General features: G+C 40.5%; 1 protein-coding gene and 1 long non-coding RNA gene across 5 annotated transcripts in view; one reads left to right on the forward strand and one right to left on the reverse strand.

The window, feature by feature from the left end:
• Positions 1–19,751, forward strand: part of Npsr1 (neuropeptide S receptor 1) — a 203,064-nt gene that overhangs the window by 162,472 nt on the left and 20,841 nt on the right. Inside the window, exons 4-5 of one of the 2 annotated variants that reach the window (XM_021172302.3) lie at positions 14,781–14,874; positions 17,808–18,009. In XM_021172302.3, coding sequence (XP_021027961.1) covers positions 14,781–14,874; positions 17,808–18,009 — 296 coding nt within the window. The remainder of the gene's footprint in view (positions 1–14,780; positions 14,875–17,807; positions 18,010–19,751) is intronic. The other variant, XM_021172303.2, reaches the window with a different exon arrangement.
• Positions 1–19,751, reverse strand: part of LOC115031937 (uncharacterized) — a 57,073-nt gene that overhangs the window by 4,085 nt on the left and 33,237 nt on the right. For 2 of the 3 annotated variants that reach the window (XR_015048917.1, XR_015048916.1), the window contains exons 4-6: positions 16,701–17,049; positions 15,419–15,670; positions 15,093–15,306 (exon numbers count right to left, since the gene is read on the reverse strand). This is a non-coding gene — a long non-coding RNA (uncharacterized LOC115031937). The remainder of the gene's footprint in view (positions 1–15,092; positions 15,307–15,418; positions 15,671–16,700; positions 17,050–19,751) is intronic. The other variant, XR_003837581.2, reaches the window with a different exon arrangement.

The following is a 19,751-nucleotide window of genomic DNA, read 5'->3' on the forward strand; positions in this document are numbered from 1 at the left end:
CATAGTTTTCTTCATGTGTAACAACTTCAAACTGTGACAACAAATAACGGCAATGACATTTCTTCCAATTATATACTCATAATAAATAATAAAATAATAGTATGTAAGATTGGCAGGAAAACTCTAATGATTCTCTCCTCTAGGATGACAGCAAGAAAATGTTATTGATGCTGGCATGGGGTTTTCTAAGGCTCTAGAAATTAACCAAAGGCTTACAACAGCCAAGAAGCACTGATGTAAGAAATGAGCTGGGTGGAGAAAACCTGAGCTTCATGGTGTCCTAGCTTTCATTATTCCCATCCTGCAATGACCATGTCTGTGGTGGCTTTGAAAATTAACAGCTTTCCTTCACAGTAAAACAAAACTTCTGCCAGTCATGGAGAGAACAGATCTGGGCAGAAACTTTCAATGCTTTTTCCCAGAGAGCTGTCCCTCTTCCAAGTGTCTGGAAGTCCTTTGAAAGACTGGAATTGCAAGGCTGTCTATATTTCACCTTGCTCAGAGCTTTTCCATTGTAAAACCTCTTTTCCCTCTGGGTATTTGACACAAATAATTACAGAAAATTGATTAACTTCACACAAGCCTTAGTTGTGAGATAACTGTTGAGGAAATCAATAAATGAAACAAATTTTAAAACAGAAGCTGAGAGCTGACACACTTACGGGAGCTTTGAGACTCTCAGACATAGTCCTAAGACCCTAGAAGATAAGTGTATGGCCCTGACTGTGCAATTGTGAGGAAGAAATGGGGACAGCCCAAAGCTATTGACCTTGCTGAGACAGCTGATAAAGTTCAGTATCTTTCATAATTAAAAAATCTTTGAGAAATTAGGACTAGGCAGAAAGCAACTCAACATAAGGCATGTTTGCATCAGGGCCAGAGCTAACACCACACTGAACACTGATGACAATAATGCTCCTTCTCCAATATTAACAACAGACAACAATGTCAGTCTTACCACTTCAACACCAACTAGAAAGACTGGCAACAGAAATAAAATCTTCCAAATCAGAGATGCAATTCTAAGGGACAGCCAGAGTGTTAGAATTAGGAAAGCCACAAATTTGTGGAATATAAAATCAAAACAAAAACTATGGAGCATGCACAAACATAACTATTCAAAGAAGAAATTATGAAAACCAATCTATTTATTATAACTACAAAAGTGTAGTAAAACACTGAGGACTATATCTGTCAGGTCTACAAACTAGAAATTGTATCTCTACAGTTAAATAAGTTAAAGAAAATAGAAATTAAATAAGACATAAATAAGTAAGAAGATATTTAACACCCATGGATTAGAAGCTTTTTTAAAAATGCTTTAAATGATCTACAGAAACAATATAAGCAAAGCAAAATTCCAACCACATTTCCCACACAAATAAAAAACACAAACACAAAACTACACTACATATAGAATACCAAAGACCCCAAATAGATAAGGCAATACTAAACAAAGAGATAAAACCTTTATCTGTTACATTGATGATTTGAAAAAATCCATGGCAATGTCACCTACTGTTAGTGGGTTATTAATCTATGTCTTTAATTCCAGTACTGTACTTTTATGAAATTAGTGTACCAGAGTTTGGTACAATTAGGCCTAGGATTGGTTTGCAATAGATAATATTTCCCTTGATTAGAATGAAGTGACTTTCCTTGTTTCTTTTGGGTACTTTCAGTTTGAGGTCTATTTTGTAAGCTATTAGAATAGTTGCACCTGCCTGCATCCTGGTCTCATGCCTGCCTGCATCCTGGTCCCATGCCTGCCTGCATCCTGGTCCCATATCTGCCTACATTCTGGCCTCATGCTTGCCTGCAGTTTTGTCTCATGACTGCCTGCATCCTAATCCTATACCTGCCTGCATCCTGGTCCCATACCTGCCTGCATCCTGGTCCCATAACTGCCTGCATCCTGGTCCCAGAACTGCCTGCATCCTTGTTCCATGACTGCCTGAATCCTGGTCCCATACCTGCCTGCATCCTTGTCCCATAACTGCCTGCATCCTGGTCCCATACCTACCTGCATCCTTGTTCCATACCTGCCTGCATCCTTGTTCCATGCCTGCCTGCATCCTGGTCCCAGAACTGCCTTCATCCTTGTCCCAGAACTGCCTGCATCCTGGTCCCATAACTGCCTGCATCCTTGTCCCAGAACTGCCTGCATCCTTGTTCCATGCCTGCCTGAATCCTGGTCCCATACCTGCCTGCATCCTTGTCCCATAACTGCCTGCATCCTGGTCCCATACCTACCTGCATCCTTGTCCCATAACTGCCTGCATCCTTCTTCCATGCCTACCTGCATCCTGGTCCCTTAACTGCCTGCACTTGTCCCATGCCTGCCTTCATCCTAATCCCATACCTGTCTGCATCCTAGTCCCATACCTGCCTGGGTCCTAGTCCCATACCTGCCTGGGTCCTAGTCCCATGTGCTTGTGATAATTATTTTCTGTGCTCTTACCTACAGGTGATACCTATCTTTCAAGATGAGTTTTTTGTAGACAATATGAAGAAAAATTTTGTTTCTCAACCCATTCTACTCGCCTGTGGTTTATGATTGGAGAGCTGAAGCCATTAATATTATTGAAAAGAGTTGATTTCAGACATTTCGTTTTGTTTTTGCTGTTTGTCCCTTAGTTGTACTTAATGTTTTAGAAGTCATAGCTTCATTTGTTTTCTTTCCAAGGTCTCTGGGCTTCATTTGTTTTCTTTCTAGAGTCCCTTGTCTGTACTTAATCTTCTCTTCAATCTGAAGTGTTCAAGAAATGAGGGGTAGGAAGAAAGAAACACAAAAGAATTTCTAATTGAGTTATTGAGTTTTTTTTAACTCCATCTTCATTTTCATTTGAGTTATCTTTGATATTTCTATTTCTTTATTAAATTCAGTTTTCAAATCCTGACTTTTCTCATCAATTAATTTATCTTGATATTTGTGTTCCTTGGCAATCATTCAGACATTTATTACCATCTAAGTTCATTGAATTATTTGTGTTTTCGTCATACTCCTTGAATTCTTTGGTGAAGTTTAAGGTTTATGGTTGTTCTTTTGAGTTCTGAATCCTGTAATTCATATAGTTAATTCTTCTTGAAGATAATTTCTATAGGAATAATGGATTTAGGAAATATATAATTTTGGCCTTTTTATTGTGTGTTTTGGCTATGTGATTTTTATCTTTGTGGGTCTGATATAAAATATTTTAAATTTGTAAAATAACTACAGACACATATAAAAATACACCATGATGAAGTTAGATTTATCATAGAGATTTGAGTGCATAATTCAATAAGTGTAATAAATAATATTAAGAAAATTAAAGACAAAAACTACATAATCTCAATAGGTGCAAAAAAAAAAGGTTTTGATGAAATATCCAACATACCCTCAGGGTAAAAGTTTTAGATAGAGTAGGATTGGAGGAAGCATACCTCAACATAATAATGACCATATATGGCAAACCCACAGGCAAGATCATCTTAAATGAATAAAACCTCAAAGCAACCCCATTAAAATCATTAATGAGCCATGGCTGTCCATTTATCCACTACTGCCACTTTTTTCAATATAGTCCTTAAAGCACTAGCTGGAGCAATTAGAAAAGAGAAAGAAATTAAGGGATACATATTGGAAAGGAGCTATTCACATTATCCCTGTCTCCAAATGATATATTAAACACAGAAATACCAAAATTTCATCAGAAAACTTCTAGAAAGTACCAACATGTTCAGTAAACTGATACAATACGGAATCGACTAACAAAGCTCAGTAGCCTCTCTCCGTAGCAACACAACTTATTGAGAAAGAGATTATACACACACATGCACAGTAGCCTCAAAAAAATCTACTAATATATTTAACAAAGGAGATAAAAGACTTCTCTACTGAAAAGTTTAAATACGTGAAAAAAGAGATTGAGAAAGATATTAGACAATGGTCTAGAAGGGCCTATGTTCATAGTTTGGTGAAATAAATATTGTGAAAATGACAATTCAACCAAGAGAAAATTACAAATTCAAAACAATCCCAGTCAAGTACTCTACAAAAATCCTCCACTTAAGTAGGGAGAAAAAAAATCCTAAAGTTCATATATGTATTGGTGAGGGTTCTCTAGAGGAAAAGAACTGATAGGATGAATGAATGTAATGTGTGTGTGTGTGTGTGTGTGTGTGCATATAGATGTCTGTGCATGAGAGAGAGATGGAATTTATTAATGTAGTTTATACACAAAGCTGGATGATGTCTTGGGTAGTTTTCTGTGTTTAAACAATGGGCTATGGATCTGAACAGAGAGTTCTCACAATAAGAAATTAAAATGGATAATAAATAGCTTAGAAAGTACTCATCATCCTTAGCAATTAAGGAAATGCAAATGAAAGCAACCTTGAGATTTCATCTCAACCCAGTCAGAATGGCTAATATTAAGAAAACAACTAAGAAGAAATGCTCCTGAGTTTCTGGGGATGCCAAACCTGTATTCACTGTTGGTGGCATTGCGAAATGATGCAGCCACTCTGGAAAGCACTGTAGAGACTTTTCAAAAAACCAAAATAAATCTACCACATCACAGCTATACCACAGCTTGGAATATCTATAATATTTGCTCAGCAATGTTCATGCTGCTTTATTCAACAACTGAAGAAATGGAAACAATACAATGTTCTGCACTCAATGAATGAGTTAGAAAATATGGTACATATACATAATGGAATTCTACTCAGCTACAAACAAAAACGAAATCAAGGATTTTCCAGTTAAATGTGTGGCAATAGACATATTATACTGAGTGAGGTAATCTGGACTCACACAGGCAAAAGTCATATTTTCTCTCCAATTTGTGCTCTTAGATCTACATCTATACTGAATAGATTATAGCTATTATAACATAAGAAATGGGAAAGTGGGGACTTTAACCACAGAGGGAGGAGAGAGGGCAATACAGAAGGAGTGGAAGGTGGGAGGGGTAGTAATACTAAGGATGCTTTTAAAAGGCATAGGGGTCATTATTATATTTACTTAAACATGTATATCCATACATACATATGGATATATGTTTAAATATGGGCACACATACACACACATACATATATAGGAACAGAACTGAGAATAAATTAATATGTACATATGTGTGTATATATGCGTGTATATACATATATATGTCTATACATGTGCATATATGTACATATACATGTATGTACATATATATTGTCTTAGTCAGGGTTTCTATTCCTGCACAAACATCATGACCAAGAAGCAAGTTGGGGAGGAAAGGGTTTATTCAGCTTACACTTCCATGCTGCTGTTCATCACCAAAGGAAGTCAGGACTGGAACTCAAGCAGGTCAGAAAGCAGGAGCTGATGCAGAGGCCATGGAGGGATGTTCTTTACTGGCTTGCCTCCTCTGGCTTGCTCAGCCTGCTCTCTTATAGAACCCAAGACTACCAGCCCAGGGATGGTCCCACCCACAAGGGGCCTTTTCCCCTTGATCACTAATTGAGAAAATGCCTTACAGTTGGATCTCATGAAGGCATTTCCTCAACTGAAGCTCCTTTCTCTGTGATAACTCCAGCTGTGTCAAGTTGACACAAAAATAGCTAGTACAGAGGGGATAGGGGATTTTCAGAGTGAAAACTAGGAAAGGGGATAACATTTGAAATGTAAATAAAGAAAATATCTAATTAAAATGAAAAAAAATAAAGTTGAGTGCAGGAAAAAAAAAAAGAAGTGGAATTTTTTTCAAGGACACAAAAAGAGTTCAGTACTTACACTTTACAAAACAATTCAGCACATATATCTTAATGTTTAGAATGGCAGATTCCGGTATTGTCTTTTTTCTGCAGGATTGTTTTGGCATATGGTATCTTTTGTAGTTACATACAAATATGAATTTTAGGATACATTTTTCTATTTCTGTGAGTAATGACATAGGGGTTTTAATTGGAATTGCACTTAATCTTAGACCAAGATTACAGTGCTAGGCATGAATCCCCTTCTGTGAATCAGGCATCAACTCCAATAAGAAAGTAATTAATTCTTGGCGTGACTCTAACTAAGGAAGTGAAAGATCTGTATAATAAAAACTTCAAGTCTCTGAAGAAAGAAATTATAGAAGATCTCAGAAGATGGAAAGATCTCCCATGCTCATGGATTGGCAGGATCAACATTGTAAAAATGGCTATCTTGCCAAAAGCAATCTACAGATTCAATGCAATCCCCATCAAAATTCCAAATCAATTCTTCAACGAATTAGAAAGTGCAATCTGCAAATTCATCTGGAATAACAAAAAACCTAGGATAGCAAAAACTCTTCTCAAGGATAAAAGAACCTCTGGTGGAATCACCATGCCGGACCTAAAGCTCTACTACAGAGCAATTGTGATAAAAACTGCATGGTACTGGTATAGTGACAGACAAATAGACCAATGGAATAGAATTGAAGACCCAGAAATGAACCCACACACCTATGGTCACTTGATCTTCGACAAGGGAGCTAAAAACATCCAGTGGAAGAAAGACAGCATTTTCAACAAATGGTGCTGGCACAACTGGTTGTTAACATGTAGAAGAATGCGAATCGATCCATTCCTATCTCCTTGTACTAAGGTCAAGTCTAAGTGGATCAAGGAACTTCACATAAAACCAGAGACACTGAAACTTATAGAGGAGAAAGTGGGGAAAAGCCTTGAAGATATGGGCACAGGGGAAAAATTCCTGAATAGAACAGTAATGGCTTGTGCTGTAAGATCGAGAATTGACAAGTGGGACCTCATGAAACTACAAAGCTTCTGCAAGGCTAAAGACACCATCAATAAGACAAAAAAACCACCAACAGATTGGGAAAGGATCTTCACCTATCCTAAATCAGATAAGGGACTAATATCCAATATATATAAAGAACTCAAGAAGGTGGACTCCAGAAAGTCAAATAACCCCATTAAAAAATGGGGCTCAGAACTGAACAAAGAATTCTCACCTGAGGAATACCGAATGGCAGAGAAGCACCTGAAAAAATGTTCAACATCCTTAATCATCAGGGAAATGCAAATCAAAACAACCCTGAGATTCCACCTCACACCAGTCAGAATGGCTAAGATCAAAAATTCAGGTGACAGCAGATGCTGGCGAGGATGTGGAGAAAGAGGAACACTCCTCCATTGTTGGTGGGATTGCAAGCTTGTACAACCACTCTGGAAATCAGTCTGGCGGTTCCTCAGAAAATTGGACATAGTACTACCGGAGGATCCAGCAATACCTCTCCTGGGCATATATCCAGAAGATGTCCCAACCGGTAAAAAGGACACATGCTCCACTATGTTCATAGCAGCCCTATTTATAATAGCCAGAAGCTGGAAAGAACCCAGATGTCCCTCAACAGAGGAATGGATACAGAAATTATGGTACATTTACACAATGGAGTACTACTCAGCTATTAAAAAGAATGAATTTATGAAATTCCTAGCCAAATGGATGGACCTGGAGGGCATCATCTTGAGTGAAGTAACACAATCACAAAAGAACTCACACAATATGTCTTCACTGATAAGTGGATATTAGCCCAAAACTTAGGATACCCAAGATATAAGATACAATTTGATAAAGGAATGAAACTCAAGAAAAATGAAGACCAAAGTGTGGACACTGTGCCCCTTCTTAGAATTGGGAACAAAACACCCAGGGAAGGAGTTACAGAGACAAAGTTCGTAGCTGTGATGAAAGGATGGACCATTTAGAGACTGCTGTATCCAGGGATCCATCCCATAAGCAGCTTCTAAACGCTGACACCATTGCATACACTAGCAAGATTTTGCTGAAAGGACCCAAATATAGCTGTCTCTTGTGAGACGATGCCGGGGCCTAGCAAACACAGGAGTGGATGTTCACAGTCAGCTATTGGATGTATCACAGGACTTCCAATGGAGAAGCTAGAGAAAGTACCCAAGGAGCTAAAGGGATCTGCAACCCTATAGGTGGAACAACATGATGTACTAACCAGAACCCCGGAGCTCTTGTCTCTAGCTGCATATGTATCGAAAGATGGCCTAGTCGGCCATCAATGGAAAGAGAGGCCCATTGGACTTGCAAACTTTATATGCCCCAATATAGGGGAATGCCAGGGCCAAAAGAATGGGAATGGGTGGGTAGGGAAGTGGGGGGCGCTATGGGGGACTTTTGGGATAGCATTGGAAATGTAATTGAGGAAAATATGTAATAAAAATATTAAAAATTAAAAAAAAAGAAAGTAATTAATTATCTTCATAAATCTTGTGCCACTATTGCACCAGTCAATATTGTTTAAGGTCGAATCCTGGGTACAACCACTCATGCGTTTTCTTTCCTTATCTACCCTGTAGTATCATTCAACACTATGAAAGATAGCATGAAAAAACTTTCCTATCCAATTTCTTGCTCTTCAATCAAAGTGATATGAGTTCTGGATCACCTGTATTAAATGGATAATTTAATCTGAATTTTGTTGTTGTGATTATTATGCTGACATTTCTGGGTTTGAAATAGCTAGCATATATTTCAACCTCATTCCTGTGGCCAGTTAGTGTTGATTTGTGACTCAGGTAGCTGAGGCAATTTCAGTTCAGTTAGGGAAAGTCACAGGTCTGACCTGCTCTGCAGGTACTTTGTCTGGGTTAGTAGAGTGGAGCATGAACTGCAGGGTTAGAGAGGTGTGGCCTTTGACCTGAGCAGCAACTGCTCTAGGCAGTGCTTAGCCATGGGGCTAGAAGGCAAAGTTACTGGGAAAATGACTTCTGACTGGGGGAGCTGGCAAAGGCTCCACAAGGGTCCTGAAACTCAGTGGTTGGGTACCAGTGGGCATGGGAGGTGACCTCTATCTTTAGGGATGAACAGGTAATCAACATATATCCTGATATAGAGGAGTAAGTTGCTTTCAATGGAGTAAATGCAATGACTTCCTATGGGGAAAGTGGGGATTCCATACAGCTTGTCAAATGGTAGGTTAGAATGCCAGAATGAGAGGCTAAAATGGTGGCTCTGCACTCAAGACCATACACTGGTCTTCTGGGGGACCTAGGTTTGATTCCCAATACCCACATGGCAGTTAACAACTGTTTGTAACTGCAGTCCCAGAATGTATCATCCCCTCTTCTGGCCTCTGCAGGCACTGCATGCACATGGTACACAGACATACATGTAGGCAAAATACCTGTGCCCATAAAATAAAAATAAATAACTCTCTTATTGAAATGCCATAGAGAAATGAGAATTTTTGCCTATGCAGTGAGTAGGGGCTCATCCAGGTCCTCAGATGTTGATAATGGAGTGCCAGGGGCAAGATAGACAATATACTCTACCTGTTAAGAAAAAAGGCACTTTAAGAGGGCCCTGGGATGGTGGCCATCAAAGACCAGAAGGCAGGGAGGGTGTGCTATTTCTAAGAGGAAGGGTCTGAAGTTCCCAAAAAAGGGACAGTGGGGCTCAATTTTCAAAGCAACAGATAAAGTCTTGCGGGGAGTAGCTTGAGATATGGCCTGGGATGGTGGCTTTAATGTGTCCAAGGGAGGTGAGAGTGAGGGCTCTGCCTGGGAAGAGAGCAGTGTGAGTCCTGCAAAAAGGATGAGGTCAAGCAGCAAGTGAGTAAGGAGATCCTGGGAAGAGGGCATGGCTGGGATTCCAGAGGGAAGAAGAGAGTGTGGTTCCAGGCAACACAAGCAGCCATAGTTTGGGGAAGGCTGTGGGGTTCCAGAGAGAGGAGAAAGAAAGAGCCCCACTAGTAGTGTGAGCAGTGGATATGATGGGATGGTCAAGACATTCAAGATGCCCACCCAGTAAGAAATTGATTCACAAATTTAAGTGTGTAGTAGTTGATATCATAAGCTGTATAGCCATAAATAATACTCACGTATAGAATATTGAGTAAAAATGTTTACACGAGGATTGAAATTTGTTAATTAAAACACAAATTCTATTTATTGAAAATTGTTTAAATGTCTTCACTCTCTACATAGAAAAGAATTGGTCACAGTACTTGCAGTTACCACTGAGGTGTTCTGTAAAATATTGATGCGTGCAATAAAAATAAAGTATTAAAACCTAAACACAGATAATGTACCTTTAAAAATACTCAGTATGAATCACAAGCATAAATGTAATACATAAAACCATTATGGGATAACTGGAAAGTTTAAAAGACAACAGAATAAAAGCAACCCTCTTAAAAATAGGAAAGAGTAGGTGCATCACTAAAGATGGCAAACATGCATCTCATTAGTGAATCGCAAGTTAGAACATGAAGGTACCAGTCCTCACATATTACACAACAGCCAGCTTACAGAAAAGAATAAGAAACACTGGCAATGCCCAACACTGGCATATTAATAAAACCTTGGGCTCACTGTAGATAGAACTAAAAATGATACAGCTTCTTTGAAAACCAATTTGACAGGTTCTTACAAAGTTATGCATAATTTCACTACACAGTTGGGTAATTTACGATCATAGACATTTGTGCAGTTGAGCAGACAACGTATATCCACACAAAAACCTGCATAAAGGTGGTTTTCGTTGCTCTAGTAATCACCAAAACCGTTTACCAACCAAGATACCCATCAGCAGTTCAATGGATTAACAAAGCATGGCAAGTCCGTGGAATATGACAATGAGTATTTTTTCTCTAATATGTAAGAAAATAAGCTGTTGATGCACATGAAGGAATAGTAAATCACACAGTTACACAAAAGGAGTCAATCTGGTCAGCTAAATACCGCATGACTTCAACTATGTCACATTCTCAAAAGGGCAAAGCTGTGCTAGAACATAAATCAGTGGTTCCCGGGGATTTGTAAGAAGAAAGGGTGACTAGACACACATAGGGCATTGCAAGGTCAGTGATTCTCATCTGGATAAAACAGATGGTAGATAAGTGTCATCACACTGTCCAAGCCCACAGAATGCAGTGACAAGCCTGAACCTTAATATAAAGCACATAGCTTAGTTGTTGATAATGTACCGAGACTGATCAGCTAGTTTAATACCATATGAATTCAAGATATTAACACCATCAGATATGCCATGCAATGTGGGCAACAGGAATTCTCTGCACTGTTTGTATGACTTTATAAACCCAAACTTGCTCTAAAAAAATCAAATGCATGGTTTTAAAGGCAGCCTAAGAATAGTCGTTTACATGAACACAATCTGGCATTTTTCTAAGTAATATCACTTTGCTTCTAGCACTTAAATCTCACTTCCCTTTGCAGAATTTCCTTGCATGTCACATTCTCTGGGTCATGTCTGTCAGTGTTGGGGGTGGGGTGGTGGGAAGGCAGACATGTCCTCAGGCTGCCATCTGCTCTCCGAATGGCACCCCATATGCTGTTGGTGTGTAGAGTCTCCATTGTTGACATTTATGAATTGACTATAATTGTACTGTTATTTCCTTCTTTGCTTGAGTTAATTATGAAGATGTTTAAATTTCTGAGTGTTTTTTTTTTAATGTTACTTGTTTCAGCTTTGTCACTTGTTTGAGATATGTGAGTTGAGTAAGTCCTACTTTTTGGATTCTACTGAGAGATTTCCTTTGTTGATAATCTAGGATCTAATCACATTTTTGTATGTTGTCTAGCTATTTTGCATTTTGTACTAGAGAGTTCAATTTTGCCAATTTAAATTTTGTAGGCTGTTTTGCCTGTAAAGCCTTGAACATTTTTGTTACACACATTTAGTGTTATGTTAGTGATTACATCTACATTTATCAGTATGCTACAGACATTATGTGCTGTGTCTTTTATCAGCAGAAATAAATCTTTGTCAAATGGGAAGCTGCTAGCTTTGAATTTGATTGGTACCATGCAGTAATTTTCATAAAGTTCTTTAAACATTTTTTTAGTTGTTTGATATGCCTCTGAGCATCTATTTTTAAATTCCAGTCTCATTTGTTCTTTTATTTATATTCTGAACAAAATATAGTTAGATCATAGGGAAGGTTTTGTCTTAAATATTCTTTGTTTTAATGAAAGAGATTAAGCCATTTATACTTACAGTGGGAAACCTCTCTATCACTGTTGTCTTTGGAGTTTTGTTCTTTGAGGATTTGTTGCAGATACAGTTGGTAATTGTGGGAAGCTGAAAGAGTACTCTTCCAGGACATTTGCACCCTAGCCCTGGGAATCTATGCCTGCTACACACCATATCTGACAGAAAAGGAACTGGCATGGGTGACTAAGAATCTGAAGTGTGGGATTACCCTAAACTAATTTAGGGAATCCTAAAATGCAGTCATAAGAGGAAAATACAGATCTGGCACACAGGCAGAAGAGGGAGGGCACTGCAGCACATAGGAAGGAATTCCACTGAAGGCCACAGGGGCAGGATGCTGGCAGCTACCTGAACTGGAAGAAACTGGGAATGGAGTCTCACCTAGAGTCTGCAGAAGAGGCATGATCCTGAAAATGTCTTGATTTGAACATAGTAGAACCATTTTAGACTTCTGCTCTCCAGAGCTATGAAGAGAATAAATTGAGGTTGTCGAAGCCACCAAACCTATGGCTATTTGCCATAGGAACCAGAGAAGGCAGAGAAGTTAACTTTTCTCCACTTTAATATTTTCTTTGTTTATCTTGTTTTAACTTATCTTTCAACTTCAGATGTATCGCTATCAAAGGCAGACAGACAACTATGTAAGACTTAACAAGACTTCTCTTTTTTTCTTCTCTCCCCTCACAGCAGGACCCAGGTTCTTCCCTGAAATGCTAAGTCATGCATCCCTAACTGTCTGGGAAGCACTTTGCATTTTGAGGCCTTCCTTGTGTGGCATAGTTATCTTGTCCCCTTTCCTCTTAACTTTGAAACAATTCTTATTCAGCTGGTGTCTCCTCTGAGGACTCTGGAGGGGGATGTGAGGTGTTAAATTTCCTTCCTTCATATATGTCCAAAAAAAGCTGTTCTGTGCATTGGCACAGAAATGAAATTTACAAAATTCTTGGATCACAATTTTTCTTTCAAAACTCTGAACGCGTTCTCTGGCATTTACTTTTTTATGGAGAAGCCTGGCAATTTGAGACGTATTTCTTTTAGATATCTTTATTTTATTTTACTGCACCTAGATGTTTCATCTCAGAAGTTAAATATTCTTTTCAGCTGTGTCTCCACATCTGTCTCTTTTTGGTTAATATTGCTTGCAGCCTGGAAAAATCTGTTTTGGTGCCTCTTCTCCTGTCCCAGATTCTGAACTGACTCAATACAGAAGAGATGTCTAAGATTCAGAACTGCCCAGCACGTCCTTCTTTCCAGCTCACTCACTCTCTCTCATCTTTCTCATGCCAGCCTCTTGCCATTGTGTGGGCAGCCTTAGCCATGGTTCACACAGAGAAATCTCAGTTGTCTCTAAGGAGGTAATAGCTTGACTTTTCTTTAAACGTAACTACTCTTTCTGTTTCTACCTTGGTTACTCTTTACACAAAAGAATTTCTTTTTATGTCCCTCAGGTGTGTGTGTGAAGGAGTGGATGGCATCAGTCTCTGATCATTCATTACTATCCTCTTCCAACAAGATTAATGCTGGGAAGCATGTGTGGCTATGTTATAAAGACAAAAAAATGGGGGCATATGGTCCCCGATTTCTGATGACCTAGTCACGTGACTGTTTAGACTGTATGATGGTATAACCTTGGAATCGTGGTTTTTATGTTCAACACCAGGGCCCCTGTGGAACATGAGTCAGTCAACGCTGTAGCATGAGATAGGCTGTACACTGGATGATTTTGCCTAACTGGAAGTTAGTATAGGGTTCTCAGTATATATAAAATAAGATAATCTACAATTTTCAAACAATTGACACTAAATGCATTATCAAATGACAACATTTCAAGTGATGATAGCTTTATCCTAAATTGAAGGGCAACTATAGTGGGCTGATATTTGTCCGAACTGCAGAAAGTATGGCAAAGGAACAGATTCCAAACTAATGTGATCACCAAAGGAAAAGTCAGACTCTCAGCCATACACTACCGTTTCCTATGGCGTATGGATTTTGTCACAGAAAGAGATATCGTATTGGCTTGTAGAAATTGCCTTCTGGTTACTCAGAAGTTTTCCATTGAGATCATACTTTCTGGCATGTCTCAGTTAACTCGATTCCAAATAGGACTGCTTCACAGAAGAGATGTTAACTTATGTCCCAATTCCCTTCTCTACAGAGAATGCAACTAAGTCTATGCCCACGCTATTGAAAAGGTGTGGATGAAGTTAACTGGAGAAGAGTCAGAAGAGAGAAGCTCAGAGCTTAGGCTACATCCAGCTCTACAGAGACTGGGAGGAAGGCAGTGTGGGTAGGGGGTGGGGCTCTCTGAGGGTGATGCTGGGGTGAATGGCTGTGAACGCTGGGAGACCAGAACCCTTCCTTTACCTCTCAACTACTCTTTCTGATAAAAGGCAAATGAACTTTTGTTTCTGAACTATTCTGGAATGTCAATTGTGGCAGAGAAAATTATTTTAGCTCTAAAAGTCAATTCCGGATAGACGTGTCAGGCAACTCTCAAGAGAGACTGAGCTTGCAATATGGGAAGGCAAGAAGCCAATAGAACACACAGAGAAAGCTGTGGCCATTCTAACCCTATTGCCGGTAGCAATGCAGAGTCCTATGGCAAAGCCCAGATCTGCTTCCAGCAGGGAGGGCCAGTACCTCTCTACCTCAGTTCTCACCTCACTGATATCTTGATTCAATCCCCTGGTTTGTAAGTACCAAGAATATTACATACTATGTGCATTTCCTCTCCCATGTGAAGTCACACATGTCCTCTGGTTCCCGTCCTTAGGTTGTCCTGCTGTATGCCTCTACCTACGTCCTGGTGTCCCTCAGCATAGACAGATACCATGCCATCGTTTACCCCATGAAGTTTCTTCAAGGAGGTGAGCTAGCATTCTTTCATAAAGATTCTTTTACGGGGTAAGGATATTTTCGCTAATATTTTATTGATGTTTTCTATGCCCCAACCACACTCCTCTCCCCACCCCTCTCTGTTGTCTTTCTCCTCCTCCATCACTGTCTAATGGTTCAGAGTGTAGATAAAATTATAGAAAGAAAGTTTGGATGCCAGAGGAATTGAGGAATGTTGCCTGATCCTTACCCCATAAGAGAAATCCTTGGTAGGCCAGGCTGAGGCTGTGCTTCCATCTACTTCCTTAAGGTCCTGCCAGCAAGCACACTCTTACAGCAAAGTGGGCACAATTCCTTCAGGCTCGTCATTCTCAAGAAACAAATACCTGCCCCTCCTTATCCTCAAACCACGAAGTGTTTTTAATTCACTGAAAACAAGGGAACTTCTCCTTACTTCAGGATTCCTGGAAGAGAAAAGAAGGTGGCCAGTAATATCCTCAGCTGATGCTCACAGTAGTAAGCAGGGCTAGGGGTGCTGCTTGATGTTCAGTATATGGTGCAGGAGGAGAGGCAGACCTTGGGAAACTTCAAGTCCTGAGGCAGGAGGGCATCATGAAGGTTCCAGAACTCTCCAACCAGGTGGAAGGGTTGGAGGCTCTTCATCCATGGGGAACAGAACGGAGATGCTACTGATGGGGTACCAGGAGCCGTCGTGCTTTGGTGATGAGCACTGTGTAGGACCAGCTAGGTGCTCTCTGCTCTGCACATGGGCAGACCTGGCCCATGGGCTCCTAACCTTCTCATATACCCACATAAACTGAAATTTGACTGGGAAAACAAAGAGGAAATCAGGTATCTTTTAAGTGTGACAAAAGCTAAACTAGGGAAAATAAATAATGCATTTAAAAGACATCCCATAGAATCCCTACCTAAAGAAGGCAAGTTGAATGAGTTATGAGAACCTTTGAGTAGATCTACAGAATTTCATGGGAGAGCCACAGGAAGTAGAGAGCAGTGGGAATTTCACTAATTGACCACACAAGAGTTCATTTGTACTGTTCTTCAATAAAGTGACAGTGTCCTTAGCTAGCAACTACTGAGAGATTGGTACTGTTGTGGGTTTTAGGGTAACTGATAAGAATTAGTAATGTACCAACAATGGTGAAGAAGAATATGTGTTAATATGAAAATAATCTCAGACTCTGATAGAACAAATGTTAGCAAAGTAGCACATATATGCATACACACACAGACTCCCCCCACAAACAGACTGACAGATATGTATATACACAGACCTCTCTCACTCTCTCTCTCTCTCTCTCTCTCTCTCTCTCTCTCTCTCTCTCTCTCTCTCTCTCTCACACACACACACACACACAGCAAATAAAACTTTAAATAACTTGGAAAAGAATGGGCTTGTTAATATATAATATTGGACTAGCTTTATAGCCAGTTAAAAACATGAATTTACTATGACATAGCTAGTTCAATACAGACCCTTTTAGACTATGAAAGTGAGTCATTCAAACATGCAAGACTAAAGAACATAATGACAACCCTTCCACCATCCTAAGAAGGATAGAGTCTTTATAGAAATCACATCAAAAGCAGAAGTAATAAATCAAATTATTTGTCACTGCATCAAGGTCCTCAACCATATATACAAATAAGAATCATGAACAATAGCAAAAGAAAAAGTGGAATTTTGTACCCCAAAAGACATAGAATTAATCTTTATTATTATTATTATTATTATTATTATTGTCACTATTATTATTTTATTTATTTTACATCCCAAATGCTGCCTCCTCCAGGTCCCCCCTCCCAGAGTTCTTACCCCTATCCACTCTCCCCTTACCTCTGAGAGGGTACTTCCCCAGACGTCCCTCTCCCTGGGGCATCAAGCCTCTACAGGATTAAGTGCATCTTCTTCTGAGGCCAGACAAGGCAGTCCTCTGTGACATACATGCCTGGGGCTTCAGACCAGCTGTGTATGCTTTTTGGTTGGTGGCTCAGTCTCTGGGAGTTCTCAGGGTCCACATTAGTCGACATTGTTGATCTTCCTATGGGGTTGCCAGCCCCTTCAGTCCTTCCCCCAACACTTCCTGAGGGGTCCCCAACTTCAGTCCAATGCTTGGCTGTGAGAATCTGCATCTGTCTCATTCAGCTACTGGAAGAGCCTTTCAAAGGACAGCCATGCTAGGTTCCTGTCAGCAAGCACAAAACAGCATCAGTAATAGTGTCAGGGTTGGTGCCCACCCATGGGATGGATCCAAACTTAGCTGATCATTAGATCAGTCTCTGGGACACTCCTCCATGGATGGTAAGATTGTAAACTGGTACAACCATTCTAGAAATCAATCTGATGGTTCCTCAGAAAATTGGAAATAGTTCTGCCTGAAGACCCAGCTATACCAGAATATACCCAGAAGATACTCCCCACAATATCACAAAGACCAGTGCTCCATGCTCCACTGTGCTCATAGCAGTCTTATTCCTAATAGCCAGAAACTGGAAACTAGTATCTTTCTTGTGACAATCTTGACAAAACTTAAGAACATCCACAAAAAAAAAAAAAAAAAAAAAAAAAAGAGGAAAGGAAAGGAAAAAAAGAAAAAGACATGAACACAGATTAAGAACCAAAGAAATAAATTATGAGACACACTGCTAATTAAAGAATTGCAAGATTAAACATGTAGAGGAAAGTTGTACCAGCCAGCTAAATGAGATTTAAAAAAAGAATTGTCTTGGAGTTGGGGAACAGGGGGAGGTAGGTGGGCCTGCACCCTCATGTACAAGCTGTATGCTGCAGAGGGCATTAGATCCATTTGAGGAAACTGAGGCTGTAGGAGACACTGACAGGTCCCAGTGGCTCTCGGTCAGAGGTCAGTCTCTATGGAGGACATTGTGTGTTCTCAAAGCACGTGTCCAGGTGCCCAGGCATCTTTCTCTTTTCTTTAAGCAGAGAAGCAAGCCAAAGTCCTCATCGGAATAGCGTGGAGCCTCTCGTTCCTGTTCTCCATTCCCACGCTGATCATATTTGGGAAAAGGACACTTTCCAATGGTGAGGTGCAGTGCTGGGCACTGTGGCCGGATGACTCCTACTGGACCCCGTACATGACCATCGTCGCCTTTCTGGTGTACTTCATTCCCTTGGCAATTATCAGGTGAGAGGCCAGTGGGCTGGACCCTGCCTGAGCACTGTTGTACTTTGCTTCTTCAGGTCAGTCACTGTTCCAAAAACCTTGCGGGAACTCACTGGGATGCAGGATCCTGTCTACTGCTACCACGTGCTAAGCCCAGCTCTCTGAGGCAGAGTCAGGAGAGGAGAACATTTACTGAGGATGCGCTCAGACACGTATATTGTGCCAAGTGGCTACGTCCCATCTTTCACACCTGCCCAGCACCTCGTTGCTTTAATATGCATCAGTTTTTCTTGTCTTTCTCCTTGACTATTTCTAAGCATCTCCTGACAGTGGCCTGCTTTGTGTTTAGTGATCATCTTTGGTTTCCTGAAACCCTAAAGCTGGGAGGAATTCTAGGTATCACCATCCAGCTGCGACATTTTCTCAAGGGTGTAGCAGTGACTGGGACAGCAGGTCACTAGCTCCTGTGAGATGAGTAGCTGTCCAGTCGTCTTTTCTGAACGGACAAACTAACGTCCACATTTGTCTCAACTTGCTGCTCTCCTCTCCACCAATTTGCACAAGAGGGGGTTGAGTGGAAAGATGGAGGTCTAAGTTTATGTAACCAGCCCAAAGGAAAGAAGCAGCAATGCAAGCACAAGACTCCAGTGGCTGGGCGTGGGTGGGGCCTCACTCCTGATTGATTTCTCAGCCTTCATTAAGCCACGCCTTCTAAGTCCCTACTTACTGGGAAGGTGCCAGCAGCAGGAGACCTTGGCACATTTCTCAGGAGGTCTGTGACTCTGAGACTGCTTTCCCACACTCCTTTGACTGCTTTATGGGGTAGGACTGCTCCTCCAGACCTCCAGACTGCCTGCTGCTTAACTTTTTTTGTTGTTGTTGTTAGTGTGCTTGAAAAGTCAAGGCTGAATTTGTTTGTAAAATAGTTTCAAAGGGGGTGTTTCTTTCCCCTCTCACCACAGCAGAACCTCCTTTAGAATTGTGCCTGCTTCCTGGCTGCCAGTGACCTTTTGTGTCCTTGAGCTTCTTGGAAGCATTTCCTGTCTGTCAGGAAGCCAGCGGTCAGCCACCAGCTTTACTCCTTTCTAAGTCAAGAGTGGTCTTCTTTCTGGGGGACAAGGCATTCTCCACTTCTTGAACCAATCTCAAGCACGTCTCTCTCTCTCGCGCGCGCGCTCTCACTCTCTCTCTCTCTCTCTCTCTCTCTCTCTCTCTCTCTCTCTCTCTCCCTCTCTCTCTCGCTCTCTCTCTCCCTCTCTCTCTCCCTCTCTCTCTGTCTTGCTCGCTCGTTCTCGCTCTCGCTCTCACTCTCTCCTTCCTTTTTCTTTTTTATGAAAACCCCTGACTTGTTTCCGTTGTTGTTGATAAGATCTTCGATATAAGGTTAAATAAACTTAATCCAAGCTTACTTAAACTAAGAAAAAACTCAATGGTGTGCACTCACTTTGGTAACCAGGCCTCTGACATCTTGTCCATGCTAAATTGCTAAGTACATGCTTCTAAATTTGCTATGGTGATAGGCAAAACAAAAACAAACACACAGAAAAAACGGTTTTTGTGAGGGGTGTTTGTTGTTAGTGCTGCTTTGTTGTTTTATTTGTTTGTTTGGGAGACCTGAGATTGTGTGTAGATCCTGCAAGTAGCTACATAGCCCAGGCTAGCCTACAGCTCACTGCAACACCTACTTCAACCTCACAAGAGAAAATACAGAGGTGAGCCACCACATCCAGGTGTCCTTTTTTGTTTTCGGTTGCATTTCCTTC

Source organism: Mus caroli, unplaced genomic scaffold (genome assembly GCF_978045245.1).
Source record: "Mus caroli unplaced genomic scaffold, Mus_caroli_1 scaffold_11, whole genome shotgun sequence".
NCBI classification, from domain to species: domain Eukaryota; kingdom Metazoa; phylum Chordata; class Mammalia; order Rodentia; family Muridae; genus Mus; species Mus caroli.